General features: G+C 49.6%; 1 protein-coding gene across 1 annotated transcript in view; it reads left to right on the top strand.

The window, feature by feature from the left end:
* The window catches only part of RIN3 (Ras and Rab interactor 3), a 112060-nt gene that overhangs the window by 21707 nt on the left and 73409 nt on the right, over positions 1-16944 (top strand). The window contains exon 2 of the mRNA XM_019745336.3: positions 10958-11165. Within this exon, the coding sequence (XP_019600895.3) occupies positions 10958-11165 (208 nt within the window). The remainder of the gene's footprint in view (positions 1-10957; positions 11166-16944) is intronic.

Below are 16944 nucleotides of genomic sequence, written 5' to 3' on the forward strand. Positions count from 1 at the left end.
TTCTGGAAACATTATTAATGTATTTTGTGTAGGTGATGTATTCACAGGATTCAAAATAAAAGTATAATTTTAAAAAGACGTACAGTGAAAAAGGTCTTCCCAACTTTGTCTCTCGTGTGCCTATTCTCACACCTGCCCCACTAGTTATTGTAATAGTTTCTTGTGTCTTCTCCCAGACTTTTTAAATGCAAATACAAGTCATCTTTTTTTCCAACAAGGGAGCACAGTATGCTGTTCTGTACTTTTGTCTCTTAACCACAAATCTTGAAAACCTTTCCATATCAGAACTTCCTCATTCATTTTTTTTTAAAAAAAAAACAGTTGCATAGTATCCTTTTATCGACCTGGTCCCTTTACAATGTACATTTAGATTGTTTCCAACCTTTTCCCATTATAGACAGCGCTCCAGTGAATCCAAGAGTATCCTTATCCATGCATCATTTTGACATGTGCAACTATACAGATCTGTTATCCCAGTGTTTATATTAGATTGAATATTGAAAATAGCTTTCTTTGAAAGCCCCAAATGATTGAATGTTGCCAATTTCATCCAGTACTAATATTTTCGGAACCACTCAATCATTTATAAAAATGTACTGAATACCTATTTTGTGCTGGTCTTGAGCACACACCACCCCTGGAACGTAGAGTTAGGGCAGCGGAGGAGACGGACATGTGACAAGCGGTATTGTTCACTATTGGATTGTTTCCAGTTTGGGACAACGGCGAGTCACATCGCGGTGAGCGTCTTTGTCCATCAAACGTTATTTGCACTTAGACACGATCTCTTTGACATAGATGCCAGAAGGGAAATGACCTACAATGTACAATCTTAGCCAAAACAAGAAAGAGATCTGCTTGTCAGAACCCAGCTCAGTTCCACATCTGAAATGTCCTTAATAAGAACCTTTCTTTTATCGAAGTTCCAAATTGTTTTAATTGTTTTTTGTGTAGGTGACGCAGTCATGTTGTTCAAGTTCAAAAGGTACAAAAGGGTGTAGAGTGGAGTGCCTCCCTGCACCCCACTCCCAAGGGCACCCACTCCCCGTCTCTTTGCAGAGATGGCCGCAGCTCCTCTCAATGTACATTTGTCATATGTATATGCCTGGGGCCTTCTCATTGCCCTTGGTGACCTGGATTCTTGTGTCCCCTCTGCCTCCAGCTTCCATCCCGGCCAGAAAACGGGTCTCCTGAATCCTGTCTTCTCCAGGAACCATCTCCATGTTCAGTGAACTTTCTAAGGATTTTTTATTTGGGGGAGGGGAGAGGGAGGGAAATGTCAGCTGCTCTTTATGTATGACTAGTACTGTAATTATTATTATGATAACTCTAGAGCGGTGTCTGGTCCATAGTATATGCTCAATAAATACTTATTAGATGAATGAATGGATAGTAATAACACCACTGAATGTTTGCTACATGCCGGCTACTATGCTGACCTCTTTACAGCAGGCCCACAGGTAGTAATGCTGATATTTCCCGTTTTAAATGTAAGGAAATTAAGGCAAAGAAATGCTTAGTCACTTGCCAAGGCAACCAAGCTGGGGTTCTAATCCAGGCTGTCTGGTTCCCCATCTCAGGCTTAAACCATTGGTCAGCACAGCCGTCCCCATCACTCCAGGTCTGACTGCACACAGCACTGGGGACAGATTTGTACCGTCAGTCGGTCAGGAGTTGGGTGCGGGGATGTCAGCAGCAGGTGCAGGCTGAGTCAACTTAGGGTAGGGTCACGGGGCGGGCTGGGACAGGGAAAGAGGCCGCAGCCTGTGAGCCAGAGGAGATTACAGAGGGAGGGTGGGGGAACTCAGCCCCGGTTCCCAGAAGGCTGTGGGTGTCTAGGGTTCCCAAAGCACAAAGTGGCCAGGCCACAGGCCAGGCAGAGGGAAGCTATGGGCCAGCAATCAGAGCGACTGAGAAACGGGTGCTGGGGGCAAGCCTGGCATGCCAGGAGCAGCCACTGGAAGGGTCCACAGCACTGAAGCTGGGTGCCTCCTGCAGGCTCCACCAGCAACCTGGCAGGGCTCAGTGTGGGCAGCCCTGGGTGACGGTGGAGCACCGGGTAGTCAGCCTGGAAGACGGAGCTGGAAGCTGGGCGGTGCCTGACACACACCGAGCTGCAGGAGGCCTGCAGCTCAGACAGGTGTGGAAAGTTTGAAGGCCTTTAACCTGCCAGACCCCTTGATGTGGGCTGTGACGTGCAAACCAAGACAGCCTGACCTGTTCTCAGCACTTCCGGGGTCCGGAAGACCTGCTTAAGCTGACTTCCCCTCTAGAGGCTGTGAGCAGGGCCCACAGAGCCTACCCCGGGTTCCCTGAGGCTAACACAGGATCAGCAGCCCTAAGCTGCCCTCTGTGCCCCACCTCATTATAGAGGCCTTTTGGTTTCTGGGTGAGGTGGAACCCAGGGAACTTAAGTCACAACAGGATTTTCCAAACACTGTTTTTGGAGCTCCAGCCATCTCTGGGGACCCCAGGGCTTCGTGCAGGTATTTAGCCTGTAAAACTGGGCCAGGGGCATTTGCCATGTGTTTGCATGTTATACATGTGAGAGAGTCTGATTCTGAAACCAGCTGCTTCTCTTCCATCCTCACGCGACCACCATGGTCAGCCTGGAGTTGTGTTTTCGGTCCTGAGTCCACCAAAGGCTGGGCTAGAGGTGGAACCAGGCAGCAGCTGTGGCTCAGCTTTCTCACATCCAGGAAAAAGCATCTGGAAGAGAGGAAGCCACAGAGAAACGGGCCTGGCTGCCTGCCTTCTCTCAGGCTGTCTGCTGGGACAGAGCCAGCCTGGCTTAGAAGAAAAGCCTTCAGGTGGCGTCTAGCCAAGAGTCAGTTGAGTCACAGAATCATGGAATTCACAGCGCTGGAAGGACCCTCAGTCCTTGATCAGATCCATGCGCAGTAAATGCAGAGCCCAGCTGCTGCTGCTGCCAATACAGAGCCCATGGCAGACATCACTAGTAGATCCTAGCGTTCTTTCTCTGCTGAGCCTTCAGCATAACTGTCTGGGCAACTGCTGCCAATCAGCTGGGATCACATGGAAATTCAACCTGTTTGCCATCCCAGATCTTGCCCAACCTCCTCATGTTACTGAAGAGGCCAAGGACACGTAGTGAACAGCAGAACCAGACCACGGTCTCCCGAGTCTGAGCTCAGTGCCATTTCCTTCATGTCACACCTGTTCTCTTTGATGAATACAGTACTTGTCGTGTCAGTACTTATCTCATAAACCCTTGTTCTCTCCCTTCCTTTCCACAATGTGATTCCAGACTCAGAACCCGACAACTACATATTGGGATGGTAGAGAGGTCTCAGGTAGGGGGGCATGTGCGGCTGAGGGAAGCCTTCAAATTCCAGTGGTGTCCTGCAGCTGGTAGGCTCGCAAAGACATATTGTTATGTATTCAGGAATTTTGCAAATCAGTTGTTAAATCACTGTGTTCTTTCCTTATGCAGTTCCGTTTGATCCTCACATGACCTGTGAGGTCGGTGCCACCGTCTCATTGTTTACAGAGGGGACACTGAGGCACACAGGGGTAGAGTAGCTGGCCTTTGTTCATCGCACCAGGGCCCTAGGAGGGGGAGCTCTCCCAGCCCCACGTGCCAGCTGCCGGCGTTGCCTGTCGCTGCCAGCATCTTCATCTGCCGTCCAGGGTACTATTCTCTCTGCCATCAGCTGCTGCTCCTGGCTGTCACCGGGCAGAGAAAAAGCCCAGCGACTTTCTCTGGCTTTTGCTTCTGCTTTGCTAACTTTTGTGGCAGCTGTCAGAAGGTGTCCCTAAAAGTCCCCTGGGGTTTGGTTACTGGGATGGACTTCTCCTCAGTACCTTCCAACACTGGCCCTCAAGCTCCAGAACTGACTTTAAAACACCAAGAAAAAATAGTTGGAGTCATTGAACTGGCAGAAGGAGTAGGTTTAGCTGCCAGGCGACCACCCCCAGTCTGTATCTCCTCAGCTGTGACATGCTCTGGGCCCTGCGGGGAAGGTGTGTGCGAGGGGGTGATTTCTTTTGTTTCGTTAATTAAATATTTCAAGCATAGACAAATCTAGGGAAAAACATAGCAATGCCCTGAACACCCATAATTCAGCTTTGTTAAATCCTATCATTTTGCCATGTTGCTTCAGATCTTTTCAAAATAAATAAATGAGCCTCTTTCACACCCCTCCCTGATCCCATTCTCCTCCCCCCCGCAGAGGTAACCATCATCCTGAATGTGGTGTAGATAAGTACCCGCAAACAAGACGCAGAACTGTTGTGTCTGTAATTTGCTTCTTGAATTCAACATTGGGTTTTTTGATTCGTTTGATTTTAAAACTTTTTCTTTTGACATAATTTCAGGCTCCCAGAAAAGTGACAGGAATAGTCCAATGAATTCTTGTATGTGCATTCTTCACCCATATTCACCAATTAGTAACATTTTATCACATCTGCTTGTTCTCTCTCTCTCTCTCTCTCTCTCTCTCACTCACTCTCTCTCACTTTTTCCTGAAAAATGTGAGAGTAAGTGACATACGTTTTGCCTCTTTACTCCCATATAGTTCAGCATATAGTTCAGTGGAGATTTCCCAAACACAAGGACATTCTTTTACTAACCTCAGGACAAGGATCAAAATCAGGAAATTAACATTTGCGCAATAAACAGGATGTTGAAATTTAACCGTGTAGCATTGGCTCTTACCTTTTAGTGTCTGTGTGCTAGTCCAGGGTGCATGAACCGCAGCTTCTTTATCCATTCTCTTATGGGTGGACATGGGTCGTTCCCATATTCTCTTTGGTGTAAATGCTGCTGCAGTGGCCATGATCACTGCGCCTTTATGCCCAGGAGCATCCTGACTAGGGCAGCTGGGGTCTGGGCTACAGCATCCCGTCCCTTTTGACAGATTGCCTTCAGAGCAAGTACAACACTTTTCATTCCCAGGGGTGCCTTTCCTTCTTGGTGCTCCAGTGGCTTTTAGGGGAGCAATGGGTTCTCGCCTATCTCAGGCCATTTTTCATGTTGTTGCCATAGCAACAGGTGTTCCTGGGAGAAACAGGGCATGACCACAAATGTGGTTACCCAGGTGGGTGGAATAACCACTTATTGGAGATGTTCTGTCATGTGCCAGATGCTGCTTGATGCACATTATGGTATTACCGGCTCCATTGCACCGATGAGAAATTGTTGCCCATCGAGGTTAAATGCCTTGTCCTAGGTCACATGGCTGGGACAAGGCACGGGTTGGGACTGAGCTGTATGTATGAGTTCTAGTTCTTTATCTTCATGCCGTGCAGATTGTGTGAAATAAGCAATGAGTCTCTGATCTGTGAGTTTTTAGTGAGAGGGCGTCCACGGAGAGGTCAATGCCTCTTCCTGTGACATCCCACACCTCCCTCCCCCCACCTGCCCTGTCTTTCTGGTCCCTTCCTTTCTGTGCAGATGGGAGTCATCTCATTGAGGAGCAGTTGGCATGAGGGAGAAGGGAGAGGATGGCGTGTGGGGGGCAGCAGTGAGTCACTGTCCCCCGTCACCCAGGAGTGCCAAGGCATGGCATGGCCTCAGGGTCAGAGTCAGGGAACACTCCTCTCCGGGCCTCTGGACAGCCTGTCCCAGACTGAGAAAGGCGCCAGTTCACACTGGTCCTCATGCACCTCGTACAGAGTGATCAGGCCATCCCATAGCATGGATCACTGCAGCCTGCCCGGCCCCTCCTGGCCAGAGGGCACTGTGAGGGCAGGGACTAGGCTTCTCCGTCCCAATAGACCCCCCCCTCCCTGGTCTTGCTGAAGCTGGGCGGCCAGCCTGCCCGAGGTCAGGATCATAGGTGGGATGGAGATGGCCTTTCCCAGGCCTCCCCTTCCATCCATCACTCCTCCCCACCCCCCACCCGAGTTCTGGCCAAGTCCACACAAGGGGGCCTCAGTTCTCCTCACAGTGAAGCATCACTGGAACTTCCTGAGCGGCTTCCCTGGGGCAGACAGAGGCGGCCCAAAGCTGGGCCCTGTGAGCTGGGAAACTGCAATGCTTCCTTCCAGAAGGCAGCGTCCAACGGGGCCCATCCCCCCAGCTGCCACCTCACCACTCACCCCACACTCCGGTGGCCGCCTTAGACTCCCCAGCCCACATGAGTGGAGGTTTCCTCTTCTTCCCCGGTTTTATAGGCTTGTGACGGGGACGCAAGGACCAGGCCGTGGACATGCCATGCCACTTTACTCCTCTCTTCAGGGCGGTGGTGAGAAAATCTCCCAGGTGAACAGGATGCTGAGTACAGTCCTGGTCCCTGCAGCCCCCGGCCAGGCTTTTCCCAGGAGTCTGACCACACGGCAGCTGGGAGGGGCAGCTGGGTGTCAGAGGCTGTCAGGACCACTGATTAGAGCTAAGTGCTCTGTTCAGAAGCGGAAGGTAAACTAGTCATGGAACAATCTCTCTCTTTCCGGTAGAGTTGCTTTTAAAGTGTTTGATGCTCATTATTTTGCACCAGCAGTGCCAGTAATTACCCAAGGTCCCTGTGGCTGCCTTTACAGGACCCTTGGCTAGAGTTTGGCTGTTGAGAGGGAGGGCATGGGTGTCAGGGTCGCCGGCTCTGTCAGCAGATGGCACACCCAGCGCCTTGTGGGCTCAGCGATGGTCCCTGGCCATTGGAGCTGATATGGTGAGGCTGTTCCATAAGCGTAATCATGACAGTGAAACAAAGCCAGACGGCAGTGCTGGCTCCAGGCGTCCCTACTTGTGCCATCCTGCTTGAGCCCGACAGCCCAGCCCCAAATTCCATCATTGACCTGGGCACTTTGCAGTCACAAGTGAGCACCCAGAGAGCTCAAGCCACCCAAGGCCCCAAGTCAGCAGGGATGCAGGGATGAGAGAGGGCAGCTGCCTGGCCCCGTCACCCTTCTGTGGCCCAGTCACAGCAGGCGTCCGAGTCACTCTGGCCCTTCAGGGCCCCACTGCTCCTGTGGCCTGGAGCAAGGCCCAAACCACACCCAGCCTTAGCGGCTCCTTCTCTAACTCATTGACCTTGCTGCAGCCTTTGGCACTTAGAGATTCCTCATATCCTTATGGCCCGGCCACCAAGTCACCACTGAGAGGCCCTGCACAAGCCTTTGTTACTTCTGCACTGGCCCACCCAGGGAGAAAGGAGGACATTGAAAGAGTTAGACAACTCCTGGAAAGCAGTATCTTAAGAGCCTCTGGCTTCTCTAGTGGTTTAGTCTGAGCAGCCAAGGTTGGCCTCTAAATCACTCGTCATCATGTGTTTTCTGGGACAACCCCAGTTCTTACTTGTCTTTCCCCAGCACTAGCTGGGGTCACGGTGTAAAAAGGATCCTCCAAGTGGTGTGTTTCTGGGCCCAAAAAAAGGACGTCTTTTTTCATGTCAAGCCATGAGGTTCATAGGCACTTGAATTTGGGGGTTACCTCTGGGGCCAGATGTTTTCTTGGGTATAAGTCAAGTGCAACACACAGACATGTGCCTCATTCACTCTAATCAAAGTGCTAGGCCCTAAAATCAAGGCTACAAAGTAGGAGAATTGTAGCAAGCAGAGGAAAAGAAGAATTGCAACCAGAAAAACAATAGTTAACATTTACTGGGCACTTGACAAACAGCTCATTGAATTTTCACAAGAACCTAATCAGGTAAGGACTATTATTATTTTTTTAGACATGCTTAAACTGAAGCCCAGAGAGGTAGAGTAACTGGCCAGAGATCACACAGCCTGGATTCAAACTTAGGGCTTCTAGAACAGCAGTCAAGCTTCTTCTGAACGGGCCTTCAAGGATGGGAACAACTTTATCCCCGATAGTTTTCTATAAAAAGTTTTTAACATGCAGAAGAGTTGGAAGAATTTTTCAGTAAACACCCATATACCTACCACTTAACTCTTAATGTTTTTATATATTTGCTTTATTACATACCTATCTTTCCCTCTATCCATCTGTGAATCCACCTTATCTTTTTTAATGCATTTCAAAGAAAGTTTTCAGGTGCCTCCTGAATATGTTGTATCATTAACTGTAGTTCAGTGTTTATTTATGGTTCTTTTTCATTATTCTGATAAAATTACATATGATAAAATGTCAATACACATGTCTAAGTGTATTACTTGCACTTCATATAAATGGGTTCATACAGTATACGATTTTTTTAGATCTGGCTTCTCTCATTCAGCATGTGTTTGAGGTTCATCCATGTGGTTCTGTGTGTCATAGTTCCTATTTATTGCTCCTATTCCATTGTGTGATGGATGTACCGCTGTCTGTTTGTCCATTCTCCTATTGATGGATCCCTGGACCAGTTTGGGGCTATTATGAGCTAAACTGCTATGAACATTCATGTATGGGTCTTTTTGTGGACACACACATTTCTCTTAGGTATATGCCTAGGCGTGGAATGGCTGGGTCATAGGGTAGGTGTATGTTTAGGTCTATAAAAAGCTGCTCTTTTCCCAAGTGGTCGTACCAATTTATAGTCTCACCACAAATGCACAGGAGTTCTGATTGTTTCCATCCTCTGCCATGTGATGCGGGCAGGCTTTTAATTTTAGCCATGCTAGTGGTTGGGTCGTGGTAGCTCATTGTGGTTTTAATTTGCATTTCCCTAATGACTAATCGTGGTAAGTACCCTTTCACCTGCTAATTGGCTGTATGTATGTCTCCTTCCTTGAGGAATCTTCAAATCTTTTGCCCATTTTAAGGCTCCAGAATCCTTACAGGGACCCCTGGCCTGCCCCTCTCTGACCACACATCCTCCCACTCTCACCCTGGCACCCCCCAGACTTCCTCAAGGTTTCTCTTGGACCAATAACTCAAGGGCTTTGCTGTTCTCTGTCTCTGGAATCTCTTCCCTTCGCCAGCTCTCAGCACCATCTAACACACTCTAGGTGACCCATTCACCTTGTCCATCATGGGACTCCTCCCCTAGATGTTATTTTTTTGGTTTTGGTTTTTCTTTTCTTTTTTTTTTTTTTAACCACTCTGTCCTCAGATCTAACCCGGTGCCTAGAACAACATCTGGCGCCTGCAAGACCTCAGAAAATATTCATAGTATGAAGGAATGTGAGGCAAACCACCTCATCTTCCCAGAGTCTATTTATTTGATCATAGCTTTGGTTCTACAGGAGAAAATGAGGAGCTTTGTCCCAAAAGCCCGGGTCCCAACTAGGGCCACCCAGCAAATAGGCAGGCCACCCCCTGCCTATTGCACAGATGAGGAAACGGAGACCCTCAGAGGGAACGGACTTGCCAAGGTCTAAGCCTAGTTAGTGGCAGAGGAGGTGGGACCTGATCCGTCTTACCCAGATGCCATTAGAGTCCTAATTGGCCCCTGAGGGAGGCCCCAGGCCAAGCCAGGAGACCTAAGAATGATCATAAAGCCTTTTAGTGCCAGAAGATAGTTTTGGTTTTTAAGGGTGGTTAGTGGAACCTAATGGGCCCCAGAGTGCTTATTTTCTGGGTAGTTTTGGCCTCCAGTGGTTTAATTCTTTCCCAGAGGCGATGTAGTGACCGTACCTCAGGGCCTAGGAAGAGGTTATATCAGCATCAGGTGGGTTGCCCCCGCCTTGAGCTCCAAATGAGACCCACAGGCCCAATTCCACAGGCTGTGGGCATCCATGGGGCTGCCCTACTGCCCCTTCCAGCCTCATGGTGCCTGCAACTGCCCGGGACACTCCTGTTGTCTTGGTAACCTGGCACGGCCTTGTGTGTGGACCCAGCGGGGAATCCATGAGTACCCACGTGCACACACCTTCTGTGAGAGGGAGGGCTTCTCAGAGCGTTTGAGAGTGGGGGCGTCAGAGGAAGGATTTTAGTGCTGACATCGACATGTCCCTCCTCACAGCACATCTCTAGTCAGGTCTCTGCAAAACCAGCTGCATAACCACACAGCTCTGCTGGGCCAGTTTAATCCAGCACGTCCCAGCCTCTCCCCTCCCCCAGGAGGTGGTTCCACCTTTCTGTTCCTTTAATGGGGCTCATCCTGGCTCATCCCTCCCCCAGGCAGCTCCTTCCAGCAAACACTGTGTCTGTGGTCTAATAGAAATATAATACAAGCCACATGTGTGGTTTTTAATTTTCTATAGCTACATTTAAAAAAGAAACAGGTGAAATTAATTTCAATAACGTTTTATTGAAGCCAATATATTATTACCATTTCAACATGGGATCCATGTAAGATATTACTAATGACCTATTTCACGGCCTTTTTTTTCACATCAAGTCTTTGAAATCCTGTGTGTGTATTACACTTACAGCATGGCTGAATTCAGACCTCCTATTTTAAGTACGCAATACAGTACAGGACAGCACAGTTCTCTATCTTGACGTGGGTCGTAGTCACGCAGGTATAGACATGTGTGGGGGCAGAGCCCCAGAAAGTAGTTTCCAGGCTCTCGGCCTCACGTGGACAGGTGCTGGCTCGGGTAGTAAATGGCCATCAACTGTGATTGCATGGCCATCAGCTGTGGCTAGTTGGCCGTCAGCTGTAACCAGTGAGCCATTGGCCACTAATATAACTGCTGCGGCTACGAAGGAGAGCCGAGGAGAGTGGAGGAGAGTGAAAGAGAGTCGTCGGTGGGTTGCAGACAAAACGGACAGCAGGTCGCACGTCCAGTGAACCCAGCCTCCAGTGAGACCGTAGTGGTATGACTCCCCTACCTATGGCTCCGTGGGTGTTCCTTTTTGGCCTCACCATGTCCTGCGTTCTTGTATGGGGAGCGGGAGCAGAGACCCCGCAGGCCTCCCTGCGGCAAATGGCGCAGCGAGCAGGGTCCCCTGCATGACAAATGGCGCAGCAAGCAGGGTCCCCCGCACGACAAATGGCGCAGCGAGCAGGGTCCCCTGCATGACAAATGGCGCAGCAAGCAGGGTCCCCCGCACGACAAATGGCGCAGCAAGCAGGGTCCCCCGCACGACAACATGTGTACAAATGGTTGTAAATCCCTCTCTATAGGGCTGCAGGGCGGGCTGATCATTTGATTCTGTTCTTAGTCCAATTCCAGACGTTGACAAAAGAGAGGGAGAGGAAGAGGAGGAGGAAGATGGCATGGGGCCCTGTCTGCCAGTCACTCCAAAGAACTGCCTTCCTCGGCGTGGCATCAGCGTCTTGGAGAAGCTCATCAAAACGTGCCCAGTGTGGCTGCAGCTGGGACTGGGCCAGGCGGAGGTGACCAGGATCCTGCACCGGGAGGCGGCCGGGGTGAGTCGGGGTCCTGGTACAGCTGCCAGGAGCTGCTGGGGTGGGGTTGGCACGGAAGCAGCAGCTGTCCATTAGCTTTCGTTTCTTAGGTTTACTAGGTTTCAACCAGGGCGTTTTTTCCAGAATGCAGGAGCAGGGGACTGGGGGGCCGGCTGGTTTCTGCTTTGGAGAGCAGGTGTGTGCACTGAAAAGCAGGGGGATGGATGTGTGGCTGGTGTGGGCTCTCTGGGCATTTGCGCACCTGAGGCTGGGCTGACACATCAAGAACTCAGCCAGGCATCCTGGTATTAGTATCAGGACCAGAGGGGCCCTGAGAAATCATTTCACACCCCCTTGTTTGACATATGAAAAGAAGAGCCAGATGATGGGTCAAAACTTTTGAGAATCACTTTTCTCACTTTGAAATGGGGCCATTAATAGTACTTTCCTCCCGATAGTGGAAGCATTACATGGGGAGATGAAAGGACAGGTAGGTAAGGAAGATGAGTCCTAGCTCATCCCCCCACTCCAGCCCCCAAGCATTTTTTCTTACGTGCTGCTTCCTTTAACAACAACAAAAAAATTACAGTTAATTTGTGTAATTATAAAAGTGATGCACATATGTGTACATTGCAAAGAAAAATATGCTGGACAGAAGTGAGAAAGGAAAGCAGGGAGGCTGTAGTCCTCAAGAACACAAGATCTGCTACGTATCCCACCAAAAGGTTTTCAGTTTTGAACTTCCTGAGGCCTTCAGAGCAGATGATGAATAAAACAGAAAATCAAATAGGGACTCTCGCCAGCAGGTATTCCATTTAGCATTCCCAGGCCTGGGGCCCCTGGGCCACCGCCCACTCCCTGTTAGGTTCCAAGGACACCCATCACTTTCCCAGCCTTCCTGGGAGGATGCAGCTCAAAAGCAGGCCCAAGTGCAAGGTTTTGATGCTGCAGGATGACCACTTTCTGGACCTCTGTTCTTCAGCAGGAAGGGTGTGTCCTGAGTACATGTGTAGATGGGCGGTGGACCAGATAATGGGGGCCCGTCCAGGCCGAAGGGAAGGGCGTCTCTGCGGCAAGCTGGGCCCCGCATAAGCGTACACGCTCTGTCAAAGGGTTCAGTCCTCTCTTCGAAAAGTTTAAGATAAGCCCAACTCAAGATAACAATAGTGGTTCTACAAGGAAAATGCTTATTCTCCACAGGCCTCAGGGTCTGGGTCAGCCCCGAGGACAGCAGAATTGGAACAGGTCCGCCTCTTGTTATGTTCCCTGCCCTTACACCCCACTTCTCCCCATGAGCATTTGTATTTTCAAGCAGAAATAAAGCCCGAAGCTCATGCTCTGATTAAAAGATTGACCAACTTTTACCCAAAGTTGCTCTTTTCATGATTGTATTGATCCTCAGAGTGGTTTCTCTCTGGTGGGTGTTATTAGTGTCCCTATCTCCAGATAAGGAAATGCAGGCACAGAGAAGTTAATCCACTTGCCTGAAGTCACACAGTGTGTAAGAGTAGTCTGCCTGGTGTGATCAGGGATGCTGGGGGCGGAGGGGTCCTTGCTGCATGTCACGCCCTCAGAACTGTCTGAAATTCTGCCAGTGCAATGGTTTCACTGTGTTTTTTTTTAATGATATAGACACTATGGGCGGCCCCCTTGCTGTGAGAGCTCATAAGGTCTTCCAAGATCACCTGAACCCACCCCTCCTGACACCAGTGAGAGACAGTGCTTCATCGTGTCCAGGGCCCGTGGTCAGGGATCCAGCCCCTTTGTCCTAAATATCTATATGACCTTGACCATGTCCCACCCCCTCGACCACTCCCTGCAGCCTGCTTCTCTGATAAGGTGTTGGGAACATATTGGCCCATTTTTGCTCTGTGTGTATCTAGAAACGAGGCAATCGAAAAGCCGCCTTTCTTCATTCGATACCCAAACAGTGGTTCTTTGTTTACTTTAGAAGTTTTAGATTTACAAAAAGTTGCAAAGAGAGTACAGTCAGTTCCGTGCACGTGCCTCACCCAATTCCTCCTGTGGTTAACATCTAACATTAGTAAGGCACATGTGTCACAATTAATGAACCAATGTTGGTACATTAGTGTCACCTAAAGCCCGTACTTTATTCAGATTTCCTTAGCTTTTACCTAAATGTCCTTTTTCTGTTCCAGGGCACCATGTCACGTTTAATCATTCTGTCTCCTTCCCATCATGTCACGTGGCTGTGACGGTTTCTCAGACCTTGTTTTTGATGACCCTGACAGTTTTGAGGAGTACTGGTCAGGTATTTTGTAGAATGTCCCTCAATTGGGATTGTTCAGATGGTTAGACTGGGGTTATAGGTTTTGGGGAGGGCGACCACAGAGGTGAAGTGCCATCCTCATCACATCATGTCAAAGGTACATACTGTCAACAGGACTCATCCCTGTTGACATTGACCTTGATCACCTGGCTAAGGTCATCTTTGTCAGTTTCTCCACTGGGAAGTCACTCCTTCCCCCCTTTCCATACTGTCCCTTCGGCAGAAAGTCACTGAGCATAGCCCACACTTAGAGGGTGGACTGTCATATTCTACCTCTTCGATCGAGTATCTACCTAAATTAGGTGGAATTCTTCTGCACAAGAAATCTGTCTCTTCTCCCTCTTTTATTTATTTACTCAGTCATTTACTTATATCAATATGGAACTTATATCAATATGGACTCGTGGGTATTTCTTTTATGCTTTAGGTTATAAACCATGATCTGGGTACACTGTGTTCATTGCTACTGGAATGTCACTGCTTCTAGACCAAAAGGTGGTTTTTAATGAAAGAAACTTCTTCTAAAATTAAGATTGCTTTTTGTAGTGGGGGTGGGGTGGGAAGCGGTTAGCTCAAGAGTTGTAGGATGCTGAGTTTTGATGTGGACCAGCCCTGTCGGTGGTTCCAGGCACCTTCCCCAGGTGTAAGCCCAAGGAATACCAGTTCCATTCCGTATCAGTTTGGCGAAAGCATCCATGACGCCCCTCTTTTGCCCCTTTGGGGTGCTGTGGCCAGTGCAGTCAGCAGTTCTTGCAGGTCGGCTGTGTGCCGAATATCACCTCTCCTCTTTCTAACAGCCCCACAGACTGGGGCAGGCTCTCTCTTTGCAAGTGAGGGAACTCAGCAACTCTGCTGGTGAGGAGCCTGCCCTGAGTGATACAGCTACTTGTGGCAGAGTGTGATTTGAGCTCACCAACTGCCTGCCTTTGAGGGCTTTGCACAAACACGATGTCTTGGCCTCGTCCCCAGAAATGCTGATTTGCTTGGTTTGGAGTGGGGCTGAGGCATCAGTAGGTTTTAAAAGCTCCCTGGGTGTTTCTGATGTGCAGCCAGGATAGAGAAACTCCTCCACGCCACGGTATAACTTCAGTATAGGTAATGGGAAGGTGGGCCACATGTGTCCAGAGTGAACTCCAGCCCCTGGACCAGCGAGCTCCGCAGTCATAGCAGCCCCTGCACTTGTGGCCTCTGGGGAGAACCAGCCACTTGTGTTCCTGCCCTAATGGGCATGATTGGAAATTTTCCCCAAGCAACTGGAAAAATATCCTAAAATAACAAAAGTGGAAAAGCAGACAGCTCTAGATTGTCCAGGCCAAAAACGGATAGTGAAAACAAAACTATCCAGTTAAAACAAACAAAAAAACAACTACACATTTATAGTGTATTTAGTTTTGGGTTTTCATATATTTATTTGGAGTGCAGTAGCGGCATGCTTCTCTCCCTAAGCACATTCTGTCCCGGTGATTACTGAAATCAGTTGGTCTTTCCAAAACCCACACTGGCTGAAGGTAGACAGGGAGAGGCTCCCGTGACCAGTTGTTCCAGACTCGTGGGTTGCAATAATTTATCCATGAAACTAACCTTTGTGCAAGCCTCTTGGATCTGGGAAAGACCCCAGGGCACTGATGCTGGGAGAGTATCTTCTAGAAGGAAGGAGTCCTGGGACTTTCAGACCCCTCCCCCACTAGACTGGAAAAGCCAGCTCAGAGAGAAGTGAATCGCCAAGGGACATTGCAAACCAAGGTCAGAACTAGGAAGGACACCATCTGTCCCCCTCATAGCAAATGCTCTGCCCGCTATGACTGTTGCTTTTGGGGGTGAAGATTGGACCCTCCGTATGGGCATGCCTCCATCAGGTTGTCCAATTGGGGAAAGAGGATTCTTCCACTTTCTGAGAGTTCCTAATCCAGTGCATTGGGAGAGCTGCCAAAAGGGGGAGAGAAAAAGAGGGAACAGAAGGAGCAGACTGACTCAGACGTCAGCTCAACGAAGCACCAGATGACGCTTGTTCCCAGAGAGGAAAGAGGTTGCGTGAGGACATGGGGGCAAAGCAAGGTGTGTCGGTGGTCTGGCTAGTCGGGGAAGGCTTTCAGGAACAGTGGCAGGTGGAGGGTCCCGTTGTGGGCATGAAGTGAACGGCTCCATTCGTCATAATCCCGGGTTGCCCACAGGTGAGTGTCCTAGCGACGGACAAAGAAGGCCCCAGTGCCTGCACTTGTTACCTCATGTCCCCCCACTGCTCAGCTTGAGCTAATGTTTCATTCAGAGCTGAGGCCTGAAGTCTGGAGCTGCGAATGAGGGTGTCTTTTCCTGTCCAGAGCTCCCGCTGCCCCACCATGTTGCCTTTCTGACTCAGGAAGTCACCCACGAACCGTTGAAGGTAGGAGTGCTGCCTCCATACAGGAGGGGACTCTGAGGCAGGTAGGGGGGGCACCTGAGGTAGGGAAGGGAGGCACCAGATATTGAGTGCTCATTATACAGCAGGGACTCTACCGAAGTCACCTGTGCAGTTTTTTTAGTAATCCTTTGAGGCACTGGGTCAGCTGGGAATGCTTTTTGCTTCAAGTAACAACAAACCCAAACACAGTAGCCTCTTCTGAGGCTGTTATTGTTTACCTGACGAGAAATCTGGAGGTTGGGGTCCAAAGCTAGTTTATTAGCTCAGTGATATCTTGAGGACCCCGGTTCTTTCCCCCATCTTTAAGGTGTTGGCTTTTGGTCCTCAGGTTTGTCACCTCATTGTAACCAAATGGCAGCTGCAGCTCCAGCCATCTCACCCATTCCAAAGCAGAAGGCTTTCTCCTTCTAGGCTCAGCCTTTTTGTCAGGGAACACATGTTCTTCTAGGTGTCTAATGGGCCACCCCTAACTGTGAGAGAGGCTGGGCAAGGGGGTGAATGACAAATGGAAACAGAATAGCTGTGTTTGGCTTTGATCAAACGTGATTCATCTCCTGAGACAGGATACAATGCACCCAGGTCAGAATTGGGCTCAGTTAGCAAGGAAAGGGAGGGGCTGGTCCTGGGGAGCTAGCTCGTACTGACTGTCACAGGCAGGGGCTGTTAGGATCCCATTTTGCAGAGGACGAAGCAGCCCCAAAGAGGCCCCACAGCTAAGAACTGAACTCAGAGGCAGGCTCCAGAGCCCACCTGCTAAAGTCCTTCATGGAAAAGCCCCAACGCCCGGCTCTCTGGAACTTCCCCTTTCCCTGTCTTTTTGCCAGTCCCCTCCTCACACTGTTTTCTCATTCGTGCAGAGGGTAAAATAGCCCCAACCCCAGGGAGGAAGTTACTGCCAGGTATCTGAAACCTCTGCCTGGTACCTGGCATAAAGAACGTGCATAGTTGACACTCGGCAGGTTGCTTGGGTTGCAGGCCAGGTACTGTAGTGGTCACAGCCCTGTCCTGAAGGCCACTGGCCTTGCAATCCTGTCCTGGCTCAGCCACTAACAGGTGATGGACCTCAGGAGGTCTTTTTGCATCTGTGGGTCTTTCTTTGGCTGGAGTGAGGA

The sequence above is a fragment of the Rhinolophus sinicus genome, chromosome 3, assembly GCF_057876585.1.
Source record: "Rhinolophus sinicus isolate RSI-liver-muscle chromosome 3, RSI-T2T, whole genome shotgun sequence".
NCBI classification, from domain to species: domain Eukaryota; kingdom Metazoa; phylum Chordata; class Mammalia; order Chiroptera; family Rhinolophidae; genus Rhinolophus; species Rhinolophus sinicus.